Below are 17,563 nucleotides of genomic sequence, written 5' to 3'. Positions count from 1 at the left end.
GATATTCCAGAACAGTTGTTACACTGGCAGTCATAAATCAATGTTGGAAAAATACCTGGCTCTATCCTGTCCACAAAAGCCAGACACATTCAATCGAGCTAATTAGCATCCAATTAGTCTATTTTTAAATCATCTTCAACGTGGTAGGAGGGCCTGTCATTATTGCTGTTGCTAGACATTTATCTATAACTTGCTTATTGAAGTCTGGTTTGTGTTTAACTAGGACTGTTCTGCTCCAGATCGTAGTGGCACAGAGGCAATCACTGCTCTCCTGTTCATTCTGAACAGGTGGGTATGCTGGCTGTCAATCCGAGAATGTTGCTGTGATGCGAGGAACTGGAGTGCCAGTGTAAAGAGCTCAGTTAGTATTCCAGTAATGTTTTGTGGTATCTGTAAATATTTTTAATACTAGGTGGGCGCTCTGAAAATTACTCCTCCATTGGTATATGTTTGCGAATCACTGTCCAAAGATGATTATATAATTTCCCAAAGTGAGGAAAGTTAGCAATATAATTGTGCCATGATTCAATAACAAAATACTGTATGATAAGGCAAACTAATGTTAGCATATAATTTAAGCTCAATATATTTTGATATGGGTAATAAGCAGTTGCAAATCAACTGTGCTTTGTCATCCAAACAGCAATTCTTTGAAAATAATACTCATCATAAGGATGGCCACTTGTCCTGAGGTTTTGTTTTAGATAGAATTATTATTCAAAATCAGAGTCATACAGAAAGAAAAAGATCACTTGACACACTGAGTCTGTGTCAGCCATCAACCACTTGTACTATTTTGTTCTCCCACCAGCGTTCTACAGATTCTACCGCTCACCACCCATATGGGTAGCTAACCTACAAACTTACATACCACTGGAATGTGGGAAGAAATACTGACCTCAAACAAAACTCTTGTCATAGGAGAACATGCAAATCCCACACAGACAGCACTTAGGGTTAGGGTCGAACCCAGATTACTTGGGCTGTGAGGCAGTAGCTCCACTAGTAGAACAAATATTCTGCCCAATTTTTCTTGTACATATTAGACCATGGGATTTAAAAGCCTGCTTAACCTATATTACCAATGCTTTAAATAATAAGCTAAACACTTACTTTCTTAGTTTTGTCCATTGCTTTTAATATAGAAATATTCAAATCCTCCAGAGCTGCCAAGACGTTTTCATACTCTCCTAAATGTTGAGAAAAGAACTCTGAAAAAGAAACATACACGCACAACAATGAGCTAGCAGACTTATATTTCCAACCCTCCCCTATAAAAATCCACTTTCCCTTATATGTTCCAATTTAAATAATTTTATAGGCATCAAAGCACTTGTATCAAAAGTAAAAAATATTTCCCAATAATTTCATGAAGTCAACTACATTTGAAGTTCCCATAATGCAATTTGTTCAGTTATTTTTGTAGTTATTTATACAAGTGTGTAAGCAAAATGAGAACAATCAAATTTCAAATCAATTCTTAGGATTCGGCTGCAATAAGTGTCACCTTTTCATTTTTCCAAATTGAAGGAAAGTCTATTCCATATTGTCTGTTAAAGTATATGATTGCATCTTTTGCATTCTACTACAGAAAATCAATTGAGGACTAGAAGTACATACTATTAGTGGAGTTGACGAAGAACTGTTATTGCAAACAGTTTGCAATTTGTTTAAGTTGTTTCAAGTTATTTAACCAAACAAACCATCCTCAGAGTTGAGAAAATCCACTCAACCTTGACACAATTCAAACTCCTGAAGGAAATTCTGCATTTTTCTCCTGAGCTAATGCTAAATTGGGGTGGATATTGGATACCTCAAAGTTTTAAAATCCTGATTAGTGTGTAATTTTTGTATCTACAAATCATGTTTCCATTGTTTGTTTATTTGTCTTAGAATTTACAGGTTCTCGTACCATTTTTTAAATGACAGCACATTCAAACTTGGGTGATTTTTTAAACTGCTGTTATGTTCAACTTTTACAACTGCAATTGTGCTTTAAAAGTGTAAAATGTTTTGAAACATGTTGAGGTGGTGAAAGAAACTATCTGTACTCTCTATGCCGAATTCAGGCCTTTTTGTATGTAACAAACAAAATCATTCTAGTCCTTACTCCTGGGTCACTCAGTGGAGATGTGTCTGATGAGAAAAATCATCTGCTTACCTCTACACCCTTTCCTGTCTTTGTTCCAATTACACACCAACAAAATATTGCTCAGTGAAGAGGTATGTAAATATTTCAAACTTTCAGTTCTGTCACAACTTATAAATCACTTTTGCCCAGTTCTGTGTAACTTATGTGAGATTAACTCCCCAGAGGTTGGATAGTTTGATTTTGGATTTTTCTGTGGCTTTTAGTTAGGAGAAATGTATATTAAAATTCCATATATCTCAAAGATGTGAATAAAATATTTAAAATCTTCAAGACTGTGCAAATATAAACCACACATTGCCTTGAAACACCATTTTATCTTTGTGTTTTAATTGTTGCTCCAGTGAATACAGCACATTTGAAAAAAATCCCCACTTACCACATATTTTTTCAATGTTGAGGTTGCTTAAATAGGAAGAAAATAGAAACAAAAATTATTTTAATATTTTAAATCCAACAATTGTTGCATTTTATGTTGCTATTTTTACAGAGGAACTTTTTTGATGATCAAATATTTATACTATGGCCTTGTGCATCTGAAATGCTCTCTGAAAAAATATTTTTGAAGTAGTAACAAACTAGACTCCAGTACCGCTTTAATATAGAAATATTTTCAGTCAGATCTTTATCATTATTTTTCTTATACAAATGTGAGATATGTAAATTTATACATAATTAGAATTATATATTTCTTTCAAAGAGCACAGTGAATAATTATCATTAAATGTAACGTAATGGGCAATGTACATGGAACATTGAACAGTACAGTGGAGGAGTAGGCCATTTGGCTCATACTGTTCTGCTGAACCAGCTAAAGAGTAAACTGAAACACCTGTCCATGCCTCTCAATCTCAATCAGGTCTCCCCTCAGCCTCCAACGCATCAAAGAAAGCAACCCAAGTTTATCCAGCCTCTCGTGACAGCAGATGCCTTCTAAACCCAGCAGGAAACCTCTTCTGCACCCTCTCCAAACCCTCAACATCGTTTCTATAGTGGGGCAAGCAGAACTGTATCCAATATTCCAGATGTGGCCTAACCTGAGCTTTATAAAGTTGCAACATGCCCTCTTGACTTTTGAACTGAAGTAATTAAAATGAAACTCATGAATACAGATTCAAAAAGTTGAAAAATGAAGAAATTGCTTATTGAAGCTGTTGATAGTTCATTGTTACATGTAATGTGTTATTGAGTTAAAGGTGTATTTATTGGCTTGCCTAAATGCTGCATATTCAACACACCAGCATTAATAAACCCTATTAGCCTGAAATTGAATTGACTTTATTTCATACATCCTTCACATACATCAGGAGTAAAATCTTTACGTTACATCTCCATCTAAATGTGCAATTTATAGTAATGTGTAATAAATAGTATGTACAACAGGACAGTCAAAATAGCATAGAAATACAATTGTATCAGCATGAATTAATCAGTCTGATGGCCTGGTGGAAGAAGCTGTCCCAGAGCCTGTTGGTCCTGGCTTTAATGCTGTGGTACCGTTTCCCAGATGGTAGCAGCTGGAACAGTTTGTGGTTGGGGCGACTTGGGGTGACATTAATTATTTAGGCCCTTTTTACACACCTGTCTTTGTAAATGTCCTGAAAAGTGGGAAGTTCACATTTACAGATGCGCTGGGCTGTCCACAACACTCTCTGCAGAGTCCTGCAATTGAGGGAAGTACAGTTCCCATATCAGGCAGTGATGCAGCCAGTCAGGATGCTCTCAATTGTGCCCCTGTAGAAAGTCATTAAAATTTGGGGACACATACCGAACTTCTTCAATCGTCTGAAGTGAAAGAGGTGCTGTTGTGCTTTTTTCACCACACAACCAGTACGTACAAGACCATGTGAGACACTCGGTGATATGTATGCTGAGGAACTTAAAGCTGTTCACCCTGTCAATCCCAGATCCATTGATGTCAATAGGGGTTAGTCTGTCTCCATTTCTCCTGTAGTGTAGTTCACAACCTGCTCCTTTGTTTTTGCAACATTGAGGGAGAGGTTGTTTTCTTGACACAACCATGTCAGAGTGATGACTTCCTGTCTGTTGGCTGCCTGGTTATTATTTGAGATTAGGCCAATCAGTGCAGTATCGTCAGGAAATTTAATTAACAGATTGGAGCTGTGGGTGGCAACACAGTCATGGGTATTGTGCTGGGCCTACCAGCAGCCACAAATGAGGTAGACAAACTAAATAAAAGTACAGAAGGGATAAGCCGAGCTGCCGTTGTTGGGAGTAGACCAATGGCGAGAGTAGAACTGACAGGATTTTGCTCATTCAGGCTTTGGCGAAAGTGGGCTTCAGCAAGGTAAGTGGAATGCATTTTTGGGTTTTCTTTGCATTTAGTTTTTAAGGAATAGCGATCATATCGGTAGGGTTAGGTTTTTGGTCTGGGCGTCGGATTTTGGAATCCTGGGAATCTTCCAGTCTCCCAGACAGCAACATCTGCGTCGGGTGCACTGAGATGCAGCCCCTGAGATGGTGTTAGGGATCTGGAGCCATGGCTCAATGACCTACAGTTTATTAGGGAGAGTGAACAGCAGAAAGAGAGGAGCTACAGGGGACTCCGAGGCTATAGGAGTTAGACAAGTGGGTGACTGTAAAGGGAGGGAAGGGAAAAGCTCAGATAGTAGAGAGCACCCCTGTGGCCATCCCCCTCAGTAATCGTTATCTCGTTTTGGATGCTGTTGAGGGGGTGACCTGACAGAGGATGACCACGGCGATCGGGTCTCTGGCACTGAGCCTGGTTCCGTTGTGCAGAAGGGATAAAGGAAGATGAGGAATGCAGTTGTCATAGGGGATTCCATAGTGAAGGGAACAGACAGGAGGTTCTGTCAGCCTGATAGAGATACCGCATGGAGTGTTGCCTCCCAGGTACCAGGGTATGGGATGTCTCAGATCGGGTGCAGAGTATTCTGAAGGGAAAAGGTGAACAGCCAGAATTCTTGGTACACATTGGTACCAATGACATAGTAGAAAAAGGGAGAAGGTTCTGAAGAGAGAATTCTGGGAGTTGTGTAGGAAGCTGAAAAGCAGGACCTCCAGGGTAGTAATCTCAGGATGGCTGCCTGTACCACGTGCTAATGAGTGCAAGAATAGCATGATCAGGCATATTAATGAGTGGCTGAGAAACTGGTGTCGGGGGCAGGGGCTTCAGATTCCTGGATCATTGGGGCCTCTTCTGGGGAAAGTAGAACCTGTACAAAAAGGACAGGTTACACCCAAACACAAAGGGGTCCAATATCCTAGTGGGCACATTTAATTGAGTTGTTAGGAAGGGTTTAAACTAATTTGGCAGGGGGATGGGAACCAGAGTGATGGGCTGAGGAAGGGGAAAACAGAAATAAATCCAAGTTACTGTGCAACAGAGATGATAGAAAGGACAGGCAGGAGGTGAGGCATAATCACAGCCAGTGGCATAAGTTACAGGGCAATAGAGGCGTGGTGCAGTTAAATCAGAAAGCAACGAATACTGGACTGAAAGTGTTAGATTTGAATACATGCAGTATAAGGAATAAAATGGACAATCTTGAAATTCAGCTACAGGTTGGCAAATATGACGCTGTGGCCATCTCTGAAACTTGGCTAAATGATGGCTGCCATTGGGAGCTGAACATCTAAGGATATACGGTATATCCAAAGGATAGGTTAGTAGGCAGAGGGGGTGGTGTGGCTCTGTGTACAAGAAATAATATTAAATCATTAGAAAGGGATGACATAGGGTTGAAAGGTGTAGAGTCTCTATGGGTTGAGTTAAGAAATGGCAAGGGTAAAAGGACCCCAATGGCAGTTGTATACAGGCCTCCAAACAGCAGCCAGAATGTGCATTACAAATTACAACAGCAGATAGAAAAGGGTGTGTCAGAAAGGCAATGTGATGATAATCGTTGGGGATTTTAACATGAAAGTAGATTGGGAAAACCAGGCCAGTACTGGATCTCAAGAGAAAGAATTTCTTCTTCTTCTAAGGGATGGCTTTTTAGAACAGCTTGTTGTTGAGCCCACCAGGCGATCGGCTGTACTAGATTGGGTGTTGTGCAATAATCCAGAGGTGATAAGAGATCTTAAGGTTAAGGAACCCTTAGGGAACAGTGATTACAATATGATGAGTTCACATTTAAATTTGTAAGGGAAAAAATAAAATCCAATGTGTCGGCATTTCACTGGAATAAAGAAAATTACAATGACATGAGAGGGAAACTGGCTGAAGTTGACTGGAAAGGGACACTAGCAGGAAGGACAGCAGAGCAGGAATGGCTGGAGTTTCTGTGAAAAATGAGGAAAGTGCAAGACAGATATATTCCAAATAAGAAGAAATTTTCAAAGGAAAGAAGGACACTACCATGGCTGACAAGTAAGTCAGAGCCAAAGTAAAAGCAAAAGAGAGGGCACACAAGTAAGCCAGAGCTAGTGGGAAGATTGGGGAGCTTTTCAAAACTTGCAGAAGGAAACTAAGAAGGTCATTCAGAAGGAAAAGATGAATTATGAGAGGAAGCTGGTGACTAATATCAAAGAAGATACTAAAAGCTTTTTATAAGTATATAAAGGGTAAACGAGAGTCTCAGAGGTGGCAGAGGAACTGAATGCATATGTTGTATCAGTCTTCACAGTGGACGACATCTGCAGTATACTTTCTGCAGTATATTGAATCTGCATTCAAGAGTGTCAGGGAAGTGAAATATCTGCAGTGAAAATTATGACTGAGAAGGTGCTCAGGAAGCTTAATGGACTGAGAGTGGATAAATCTGGACCTGAAGGAATGCACTCTTGGGTTCTGAAGGAAGTAGCTGGAGAGATTGCGAAGGGATTAACAATGATCTTTCAAGAATCGATAGATTCTGGCATTATGCCGGATGACTAGAAAATTGTAAATCTTATTCTGCTTTTAAAAAGGGTGGGAGGCAACAGAAAGGAAACTATAGTCCTGTTAGCCTGACATCAGTGATTGGGAAGCTGGTGGAATCAATAGTTAGGGATGAGATTACGGAGTACCTGGTGGTACATGATAAAATAGACCAAAGCCAGCATGGTTTCCTGAAAGGAAAATCCTGCCTGACAAACCTACTGCAATTCTTTGAGGAAATTACAAGCAGGGTAGACAAAGGAGATGCAGTAGACGTGGTGTACTTGGATTTTCAGAAGGCCTTTGACAAGGTGCCGTACAAGGCTGCTTAGCAAGGTAAGAGCCCATGGAATTACCGGGAAGTTACTAGTGTGGGTGGAGCATTGGCTGATCGGCAGAAAACAGAGAACAGGAACAAAGGGATCCTATTCTGACTGGTTGCCAGTTACCAGTGGAGTTCCACAGGGGTCGGTGTTGGGACCGCTACTTTTTACGATGTATGCCAATGATTCAGACTATGGTATTAATGGATTTGTGGCTAAATTTGCCAATGATACAAAGATAGGTGGAGGAGCAGGTAGTGTTGAGGAAACAGAGAGCCTGCAGAGAGACATAGATAGTTTAGGGGAATGGGCAAAGAAGTGGCAAATGAAATACAATGTTGGAAAATGTATGATCATGCACTTTGGTGGAAGAAATAAACGGGCAGACTATTACTTAGATGGGGAGAGAATTCAAAATGCAGAGATGCAAAGGGACTTGGGAGTCCTTGTGCAAGATACCCTGAAACCCTCCAGGTTGAATCAGTTGTGAAGAAGGTGAATGCAATGTTGGCATTCATTTCTAGAGGTATAGAATATAAGAGTAGGGATGTGATGTTGAGGCTCTGTAAGGTACTCGTGAGACCACCCTTGGAGTATTGTGTGCAGTTTTGGGCTCCTTATTTTAGAAAGGATAAACTGACGTTGGAGAGGGTTCAGAGAAGATTCACAAGAATGATTTCAAGAATGAAAGGGTTACCATAGGAAGAATGTCTGGCAGCTCTTGGGTTGTATTCCCTGGAGTTCAGGAGAACGAGGGGGAAATCTCATAGAAACACTCAGAATGTTAAAAGGCTGAACAGATTAGATATGGCATAGTTATTTCCCATGGTAGGGGATTCAAGAACAAGAGGACACAACTTCAGGATTGAAGGACATCCATTTAGAACAGAGATGCAGAGAAATTACTTTAGTCAGAGGGTGGTAAATCTGTGGAATTTGTTGTCACGAGCAGCTGTGGAGGCCAAGTCATTGGGTGCAGTTAAGGCAGACATAGATAGGTTCTTGATTAGTCAGGGTATCAAAAGTATGGGGTGAAAGCAGGGGAGTTGGGATGACTGGAAGAATTGGATCAGCCTGTGACTGAATGGCGGAGCAGACTTGATGGGCCAAATGGCCTACTTCTGCTCCTATATCTTATGTCTTATGGTATACAGAGAGTAAAGGAGGGGTCTTAGGACACAGCCCTTAGGGGCACCTCTGTTGAAGGTCAGGGGGCAGAGGTGAAGGAGCCCACTCTTACCACCTACCGGCAATCTGACAGGAAGTCCAGGATCCAGCTGCACAAGTCAGGGTGAAGGCAGAGGTCTCTGAGCTTCTTGTCAAGCCTGAAGGGAATTATGGTGTAGAATGCCGAACTGTAGTCTAAGAACAGCATTCTCACATAAGCATCCTTCTCCTTATGTCCTACATAAGGACAGTATGTAGAGCTGTGGTTACTGCATCGTCTGTCGATCGGTTGTGACAGTAGGCAAATGGTAGGATATCCAGTTTGGGTGGTAGCATGCTGCAGATGTAGTCCTTGATGAGCCTCTCAAAGCATTTGCTTATTACTTAAGTGAGTGCGACAGGACGCCAGTCTTTCAGACATGTTATCTTGTTTTATTTTGGCACAGGAACAATGGTGGATGTTTTGAAACAGGAGGGCACTCTACACTGGGAGAGGGAGAGATTCTCTAAAACAAATACTTTTTTTTACGTTCAATAAAGAAATCTCCTATGGGACCTACTATTACCATTATGCTGCATCCTAGGGAACATTTTCTGCACAGCTTCCATACCTTTCCTTAGTAGCGAACTTGCTATGAAGATCTACACAAAGTTGAAGGCGTGAAAGATCTTAAGATAAGTTGTGGTTAACTTGTAATATTTTTAAAGATCTCTAAAACAAGTTAGCCAATGTAAATCAAGTATTTTTAATTTTTTAAAAGATTAATAGATTTAAAAGGTGTTTATTGTATTTGATTGTCATGGACAGTAATTGTGTTTCGATAACTTTGACATTGAACAAGGCCAAGTAACATGCACCACTCTTTCTGTGACTCCTTGGCCCATGCATCCCTCCCCACCTACTCCTCCCTTTCCCCAGCATTTACCCCTACAGCTGTAGGAGATGCAATACTTGCCCTTATACCAGCCTCATTAACATACAGGGACTTAAAGGGCCCTTCTAGGCGAGGCAGAGATTCACATGCACCCCCTTCAACTTCCTCTATTGCATGTGGTACTCCTGCAAATGACTGGAAATCATTGTCTCATTTTGTTTCTATAGGGGCTGGAGATTAAATAAAACAAATTATCCGGGCAAAAGCATTTGTACTAACACTATGTGCTGCATGATACAGAATGCTTGAGACCATAATAAATAATGTAAATATTTCAATAACATAATTAAATTTAAATTACTTCTAGCTGAAAACACACTGTGCTTTCCTGAAAAATCAGTGCTTCTATTTCTCTCCATTTCTCTAAACTGAATGTTGTTTCAACTACTGACAGATAACAGATCAATCCAATTAAGATTAGTGATTTTACATTTATTTCAAAGATCAAGAAAAGCTATGCTAATTGTAGTGTTCTCGCTCAGGTGTAAGAGAACGCTGAACTAAACACCGAGGTAAACCGTACTCAATGAAAACAGGATTGCAGTAAGATTAACCGTTTACTGTTCACTCTTCCACATTAACGTATGGTGAAAACTGTTGATAAACCAATACAAAATTTGTACAGTATTTGTTTCCTTCTTGATATCACATTTACATCGTAAATACTTGCAAAAGTAAACTACAACTACATTACATTAAAATGCAGCATACAGTCAGAATCTACCTATGCCATTGACTGCTTTAAATACACTTCAACACAAACTATCCGCAACTCTTTAACTAATGAAAGCATAAACCTTATCAACCATCCTTACTTTTAACAGAATCAGCGTTAACATTTTAATTCAACACATCGATTATCTCATGACTTACGGCGTTGCTTCACTATGTTTCTAATGCGTAGAAAGGCAACTTTTCTTGCGCTGATCTCGCACATGTGAGCCCCCTCCTTCCCGTTTCTCCAAACCGGTATTTTCCCACAAAACGCGACGAAACTGGATGTGATGTCATCGCATGCCGCGATATATCACAGACAACGAATTTACTTTAAACAATCCTAACTTTAACTAAAAAATGCTAACAACGAATTACTAAAGCGAAAATATTATAAACTAAACAAATGCCATAAAGGCAACACACTAATAATAGAACAAGATGCAAATACCATTGTCTAATGGATTTGGAGAAATACTGTGCAATTGGAAAGTAAATAAATGGTTCCATTTTCTGCTTCTTTTGAAGTTTAAGTTTAGCACTTGCACACAATTTACTTTCTCACTGTTTTATAAATTCCAGTGCTCGATATCATGGACAAAGCCAGCGACTTTTGTCAGTAATTAATTACCCAGTTTGCCAGGGATCACAAAGGCTAATATGAATTTGGTGAGGCAATCTATCTTATTGAGGTAGTTGGAAGGATAATAAGACTTAGAACAGTTCAGCAAGAAACAGCCATTTAGCCCATGATCCCTGCACCAAAAATAATGCCAAATTAAATTAGACCTCTTCTATCTAAAAATGATCCCTATCCCTCCACTCCCTGATTATTCATGTGTCTAACAAACCCTAAACACTACTGATGTATCTGCCTCGTCCACTCCAAGAACCCATCACACACTCTGTAAAAGAAAACTGCCCCACAAATCTCCTTTAAGCTTTCCTCCTTAAATGCACCTCCTCTAGTCTTTGACATTTCCAAGAATGTCAGTCTCTGACAAAGAATACTCTGACTGCCTGTCGTATGTATGCCTCTCATCATTTTATAGACTTCTAGTAGGTCTCCCTTAAGCCTCAGACTTTGGTGAAAACAACCCACATTTGTCCAACTTTCCTTGCAGCTCGTACCCTCAGAATTGGAGAGCATCATGGTAAACATTTCCTGCACCCTTTTTAAAGCTTCCCTAAACTTCTTTTAAATGGGATGGTTAGAACAGCATATCATACTTGAAGTGCGGTCTTACCAAAGTTTAGGTAGCTGCACACATATTCAGTTCTCCAACCAATTAAAGCATTCGTGCCACCATATGCCTTCTTTACTATCCCATCTACTGAACTTGTCGGTCTACTTTCAGGATAAAATAATGTCAGAACATTACACGAGGAAATCTGCAGATGCTGGAAATTCAAACAACAACATGCACAAAATGCTGGTGTCCTGAAGTCCTGAAGGGTCTTGGCCTGAAACGTCGACAGTGCTTCTCCTATAGATGCTGCCTGGCCTGCTGTGTTCCACCAGCATTTTGTGTGTGTTGTTGTCAGAACATTACATGTCTTTTTCAGGAAAAGTGCAAAAAGATCTTTTGCATTTTCCTGGCAGGGTAGAGAAGGTCTCAATATATCATCCCATTCATACTTCTGCCAGTGCAGCACTGCAATGTCAGAGTCAGTTCTCATTCCTCATTGGTCTCAAATCTGCAAACTTCTGACTCAAGAGACAAACAAACTATGATATTAATGGGTGCTCACCAGACTTGATTGGCCTGGTCTGATCGTGCGTTCTTGTGTCCTCATTGCTGCTGCTGAAGAAAAGGTATTAAATGCAGCTCAGCATTGCTGCAAATATATTTTGGTAATATGGTTCTATCTCTCCTGAAAATTTTAGTCATCCATTTGCTGGGTACATTTTAAAAGCTATACAAATTGATCATTATCTAATCAGAATACTCCTAGCATCATGCACTTGCAGCCAAAGTAAAAATACAAAAAAACAATATTCTTTCCACCCTGCTTCAAATTCAGAAAATATTGCTCTAATACAATAACAGAGTTTTCCCCATCAATACGCTAATAATAAAAGTGAAATACTCTTCCACTCACCGAGATCACAGCTCATTATTCACACACATACACCCTAATTGCTGTGGAGGAGGAAGATGTATTAGGTCTAATGCAAGTCACATAAAGATATCAAGATCTCCAGGCAATTGAATTGAACTGAATTTCATTTGAGCCACCTAAAAACTAAATTGAGGTGTGAAATACCAACTGATCCCTTTAAACAAATGACTATTTGTTTGCAAGTTGATAAGATAAATTGACAATGTTACAGAGTAGAGAAAGTGCAACTTTTTACAATTTGAAACAAATAGTCACTTAGGAATAAATGAAAAGAGTTTAGTATTACAAAGAGGAGAGAGGAAACCAAATTTTTCTTACTCGGTGTGACTGCTATCAATGGTATGAAACAATTCATGCATCTCCTCTGTGGTCAGGATTCCATCAGTAAAGTAAGCCTTGAATTCATCAAAGGACAGCTTGCCATCATCTAGAAGTGAAGAAGTTATTTAGCAGTCAGAATGAACTTTAATTACCATCTACATCAACAGTGATTTTAAAATACTTTCAAATAAGTATGTACACAAATTGGCTGGAATAAATTGATGCATCCATTGGGTGGTAATAATCCCTCAGAATATTTGCGTGCAGTAACTTGGGGATGATGTTTAAAGTAAAATAAATTGATCTGTTGTAAAGTAATAGCAGAGATTGCAACCTGATGATTTAAATTTTGTTGTGAAATGATCCAGAAAAGATGACTGCAAGTCATTTTATTATAAAACACTTGAGTTTAGGACAGATAGCCCATCACTTGCATTCAGGCAGTTTGAGTCAGAAATCCTATTTGTTCTGAAATATCAGTAGCATAACAGTAATATCACGGATCCTAAGAAAATGTTCAGATCTTATCATGGTTACTTGGTATTTCAATTAAATAAATCTGGAATTTTTAAAAAACCCTGTCTCAAGCCTGGGAACTGGAGTGAAGTCGGCAGATAGTATGTAATGAGGCTGTGAGGAAGGACAGGAAGATGATATGATAGTCATGGGAGATTTTAATAAGCAGGTTGATATGCAGGGAAAAAATCAGGTTGGTGCCGGTTCTCAAGAGAGGGAATTTGTAGAATGTCTATAAGATGCTCTTTTAGAGCAGTATGGTCAAGTCCACTAGATTAGCTATTCTGGATTGGGTGCTGTGCAATGAACCGGAATTGATTACACAGATTAAGGTAAAGGAACCCGTTGGGGCTGGTGATCATAATACGATAGAATTTACCCTGCATTTTGAGAGGGAGAAGCTGAAGTCAGATGAATCAGTGGAGTAAAGGGAATTTCAGTGGCACGAGGGTGGAACTGGCTGAAGTTGATTGGAAGGGGACACTAGTAGGGATAGCGGCAGAGCAACAATGGCTGGAGTTTCTGGGAACAACTTGGAAGGTGCACGACAGATCCATCCCAAAGAAGAAGCATTCTAAAGACAGGATGACACAACCGTGGCTGACAAGGGAAGTCAAAGCCAACATCAAAGCAAGAGAGAGGGCATCTAATAGAGCAAAAATTAATGTGACACCTCGGCCTTTTTAACTTGGCCCTGCCCTTAAATCATCCAAACCTCCAGTCGTTCCTTGCTCTTGGACCTGGGCCCTGCCGTTTCGATATGCTCTCGGACCCGCAGTGATGAATGTTGCCTCTAATATTCTTGGTGGGGACTGGTGTGTCCATGATGGAGTAGGCTGAGCCTACAGCCTTCTGCAGTCTCTTTTGACCCAATGGATTGGAGCCTCCCTACCAGGCAGTGATGTGACCAGTCAGAATGCTCGCTGCCATACATCTATAGAAATTTGCAGCACCCTTTGGTGACGTACAAAATCTCAAACTTCTAATGAAGCCTAGCCATTGGTGTGCCTTTTTCGTGATTGCATCAACACGTAGAGCCTATGATAGATCCTCGTAGATGTTGACACCCAGGAACTCGAAACTGCTCACCCTTTCCATTGCTGACCCCTCGGTGAGGACTGGTCTGTGCTCTCCCAACTTTCCCTTCCTGAAAAAACTCATTGCTTTTGCTGACGTTGAGTGTGCAACACCACTCAACCGGCTGATCTAGCTTACTCCTGTATGCCATCTTGCTGCCATCAGAAATGTTACCAACAGTGGTGTTATCTGTGAGTTTACAGAAGGTGATTGAACTATGCTTAGAGAGAGTACAGCAGCTGGTGAAGCTTGCATTCCTGAGGTGCACCTGTGTTTGTTGTGAACAAGGAGGAATGTTATCACTGATCTGTGATCTACTGCTGAGGAAGTCGAGCATACTTTGCAGAGGCAGGCTCAGATTTAGAAGCTTGGTGATTAATGTCAAGGGGATAATGGTATTGAATCCTGTGCTACATCAATAAGCAGCCACCTGGGTATATTTCTCCGTTTTTAGGTGCTCCAAATCAGAGTGGGGAGTCAGTGAGATTGTGTCCACTGTAGACCCATTATGAATTGCAGTGGATCCAGGTTTTAACTCAGGCAGGAACTCTGGTTTTAATTCAAAATACTTCATAATGTTAGATATTAGAGCTACCACTCGAGCACTGGTGTGATTGATATAATTTTAAAGCAGGTGGGATCCTGTGATTGCATGAGTGAGAGGTTGAAGAAGTACTTCACACTCCAGCTAGATGATCACCACAGGTTTGCAGTACCCAACTGGGGTACACCATGAGTGCCTGGTACTTGTGAGGGTTCACCTTCTTGAAGAATTTCTGACATTGGGTTCCGAGACAGAGATCATATGGTTGCCACATGCTGTGGGGATTCACACTGATGTAGTGCTCTTGTCCCTTTAAAAGTATGCATACAAGGCATTGAGTTCATCAGAGAGTGGAGCGTCACTGCTATTTATGCTGTTAAAATTTTACCTGAAGGGAAGTAATGACTCCAAATCCTGCCACAGCTGTCATGATTGTGCAGTTAAAAAAAAGTTTTCAGTGTTTATTCTGGCTCTTTTACCAGTCACTTTAAATATGTGCCTTCTGACAGAAACATTCATGATTATCTCTAACAAAATGTTTCCTAGTCTCAGAAGAATCTTAGCTTCCTCAGTGTTTTTGTATTACTGCAGTCTATGGTCATGGGTGTCATTTTAGTTAACCTGTTACAAACACCCAAGTTCAAAAGTTGAAAGTAGATTTATTATCAATGTTCATTTATGTTACCATGTACTGTCTTGACATTCATTTTTTGCAGTTACAGGAAAAAGATATACAATAGAACTTCATGAAAAATTACATATAAACAAAGACTAACAAATGACCAATAAGTCAAAGGCGACAAACTGTAGAAATTTTTTTAAAACTGAGAACAAGAGTTGTAAAGAGTCCTTGAAAATTAGTCAGTAGATTGCAGGAACAGTTTAGAGTAGTGGTGAGCCTGATCAGGAACCTGATGGTTGTAGGGTAATAACTGTTCCTGAGCCTGGTGGTGTGGGACCTTTGACTTAAGTACATATAGCCAGATGGCAGTAGCAAGAAAAGGGCATGGCTTGGATGGAGGGGGTATTTAATCATGAATGTTGCTTTTTGATACAACGCTCCATGTACATTTATTCAATGGGGAGGGCTATGCCTGTGATGGACTGGGCTGTAGACTTTCTGCAGCACACTACTAGTCACAGGCCTCTAATCAAAGAGGTAACCATCTACTACCATCCTCTAGCTTCTTCTGTGAAGGCAGAGTTGAATCCAATTTATTATCTCTTTGCAAATGCCAATCAAATGAACCTTTATGACCAGCCTCACCTCCCATGTGGGATCTTGTCAAAGGCCTTGCTAAAACCAATGTACACAACCTCCATTGCCTTTCCTTCATCAACTTTCCTGGTAAAAATCTCTTGAATAACTCTACAAGTTTAGTTAGATAGTACCTACCATGCACAAACCCAATACTGACTATTCCTAATCAGGCCCTGTCTATCCAAATACTTACAAATTCTGTTGCTTAGAATACCTTCCAATTATTTACCCACAGACTATAATCTCCCGGCTATTCTTAGATCCTTCCTTGAACAACATTATCCATCCTCTAGTATTCTGACCGTGGTTAAGGATATTATAAATATCTCTGCCAGGACCTCTAATTTCTTGACTAGCCTCCTACAATATCTGAGGGGACACCTTGTCAAGCCCTGGGGACTTATACACTCTAATTTGCAAGCACCTCCTCTTCTGTAATCCATGAATTTACTACTGTTCCGCTTCGGTTCGACAGACTGTGTGTCCGCCTCCAGGGTATGGATATATGCAGTAGACTGAGGGAGAAAGAACCTTTTGGAACACTAGCTTTTGTTTGAAAATCATCTTATTTCAATAATAGATCTTTACTACTACCCTCTTTCTACTTAGTTATCAATTCTGCATCAACTGTTACTGTCCCTATATTGCAATGGGTTTCAATTTTGCTAACAAGTCTAACAATGCTTTGCCAGATCCTTTTAGAAAATACTTTTCTGAATATTTTTGGCTATTTCAGCAAAGTTTTTGCATCTAGTTTCCATCATTGGGGAGACTCAAAGAACTTTCAATTTATTTTATCTAATAATCCTAATTTCTTCTAGACTAGAGCTTTTAATATTTTCATCAAAAGGCTGAACTTGAACTACAAGTACTGTTCTGCAAGTTCAAATAATACAGAATGCTATGGAATTATGATTAATATCTGCAAAGTAATCCCTTGCTGGAACACAAATCACAATCTGGCCTGTTATTAATTTTCTTTAGGTTTTTGATCTTAAAGGTCTAAAAGGTCATATAAGTAGTAGAGAATGAAACACTGACTGTACTTTAGAGGTTAAGCACCCAAATCATTAACTACCATATGTTTAACATTGTAATAAAGATCATTTCAGCATGTTGTGTGCCATATTCTTCTTTTAACATGAAACCAGAAAACATGAATCAGAATAGAAAATAATAACATTATAAAACTTGTTAGTTCTAGACAAGACCTTAAAAGTAGTGGATTGAAATATATTGCAAGGTTCATTGATAATACTATTACAAGCAGACACCACAGCCAGGAAAAACATCAACTTTGTGCCTACTTTATCAAAGCACCATAAAAATATTGTACATTTCAGTGAGGTCACCTTTCATTCTTCCAGTTCAAAAGGGTACATATTCTGCCTGTTTGACCTCTCCTTATGGTGGATATTTACTGCACACATTCTATCACAAGCATGTCCTTCCTTAGGAAGAGACCAAGACAAATCCTGACTGTGGTTATTAGAATCAGGGTTCACAGTCTTAAAAAGAAGAGTTGGCTATTCAAGGCAGAAATGAGAAGAAATTTCTTTGGTAATGAATCTTTGGAATTCTCTATCCAA

The 17,563-nt window shown here is 39.7% G+C and overlaps 1 protein-coding gene across 2 annotated transcripts in view; it reads right to left on the bottom strand.

Moving 5' to 3' along the window:
* necab1 (N-terminal EF-hand calcium binding protein 1) overlaps positions 1-17,563 on the bottom strand; it is a 116,057-nt gene that overhangs the window by 65,014 nt on the left and 33,480 nt on the right. For both annotated transcript variants that reach the window (XM_073044560.1, XM_073044553.1), the window contains exons 3-5: positions 12,574-12,682; positions 2,529-2,554; positions 1,114-1,211 (exon numbers count right to left, since the gene is read on the bottom strand). In XM_073044560.1, coding sequence (XP_072900661.1) covers positions 1,114-1,211; positions 2,529-2,554; positions 12,574-12,614 — 165 coding nt within the window. In that variant the 5' untranslated portion in view covers positions 12,615-12,682. The remainder of the gene's footprint in view (positions 1-1,113; positions 1,212-2,528; positions 2,555-12,573; positions 12,683-17,563) is intronic.

Source organism: Hemitrygon akajei, chromosome 1 (genome assembly GCF_048418815.1).
Source record: "Hemitrygon akajei chromosome 1, sHemAka1.3, whole genome shotgun sequence".
Taxonomy (NCBI): domain Eukaryota; kingdom Metazoa; phylum Chordata; class Chondrichthyes; order Myliobatiformes; family Dasyatidae; genus Hemitrygon; species Hemitrygon akajei.
This window is presented reverse-complemented; position numbering and strand designations above follow the sequence as displayed.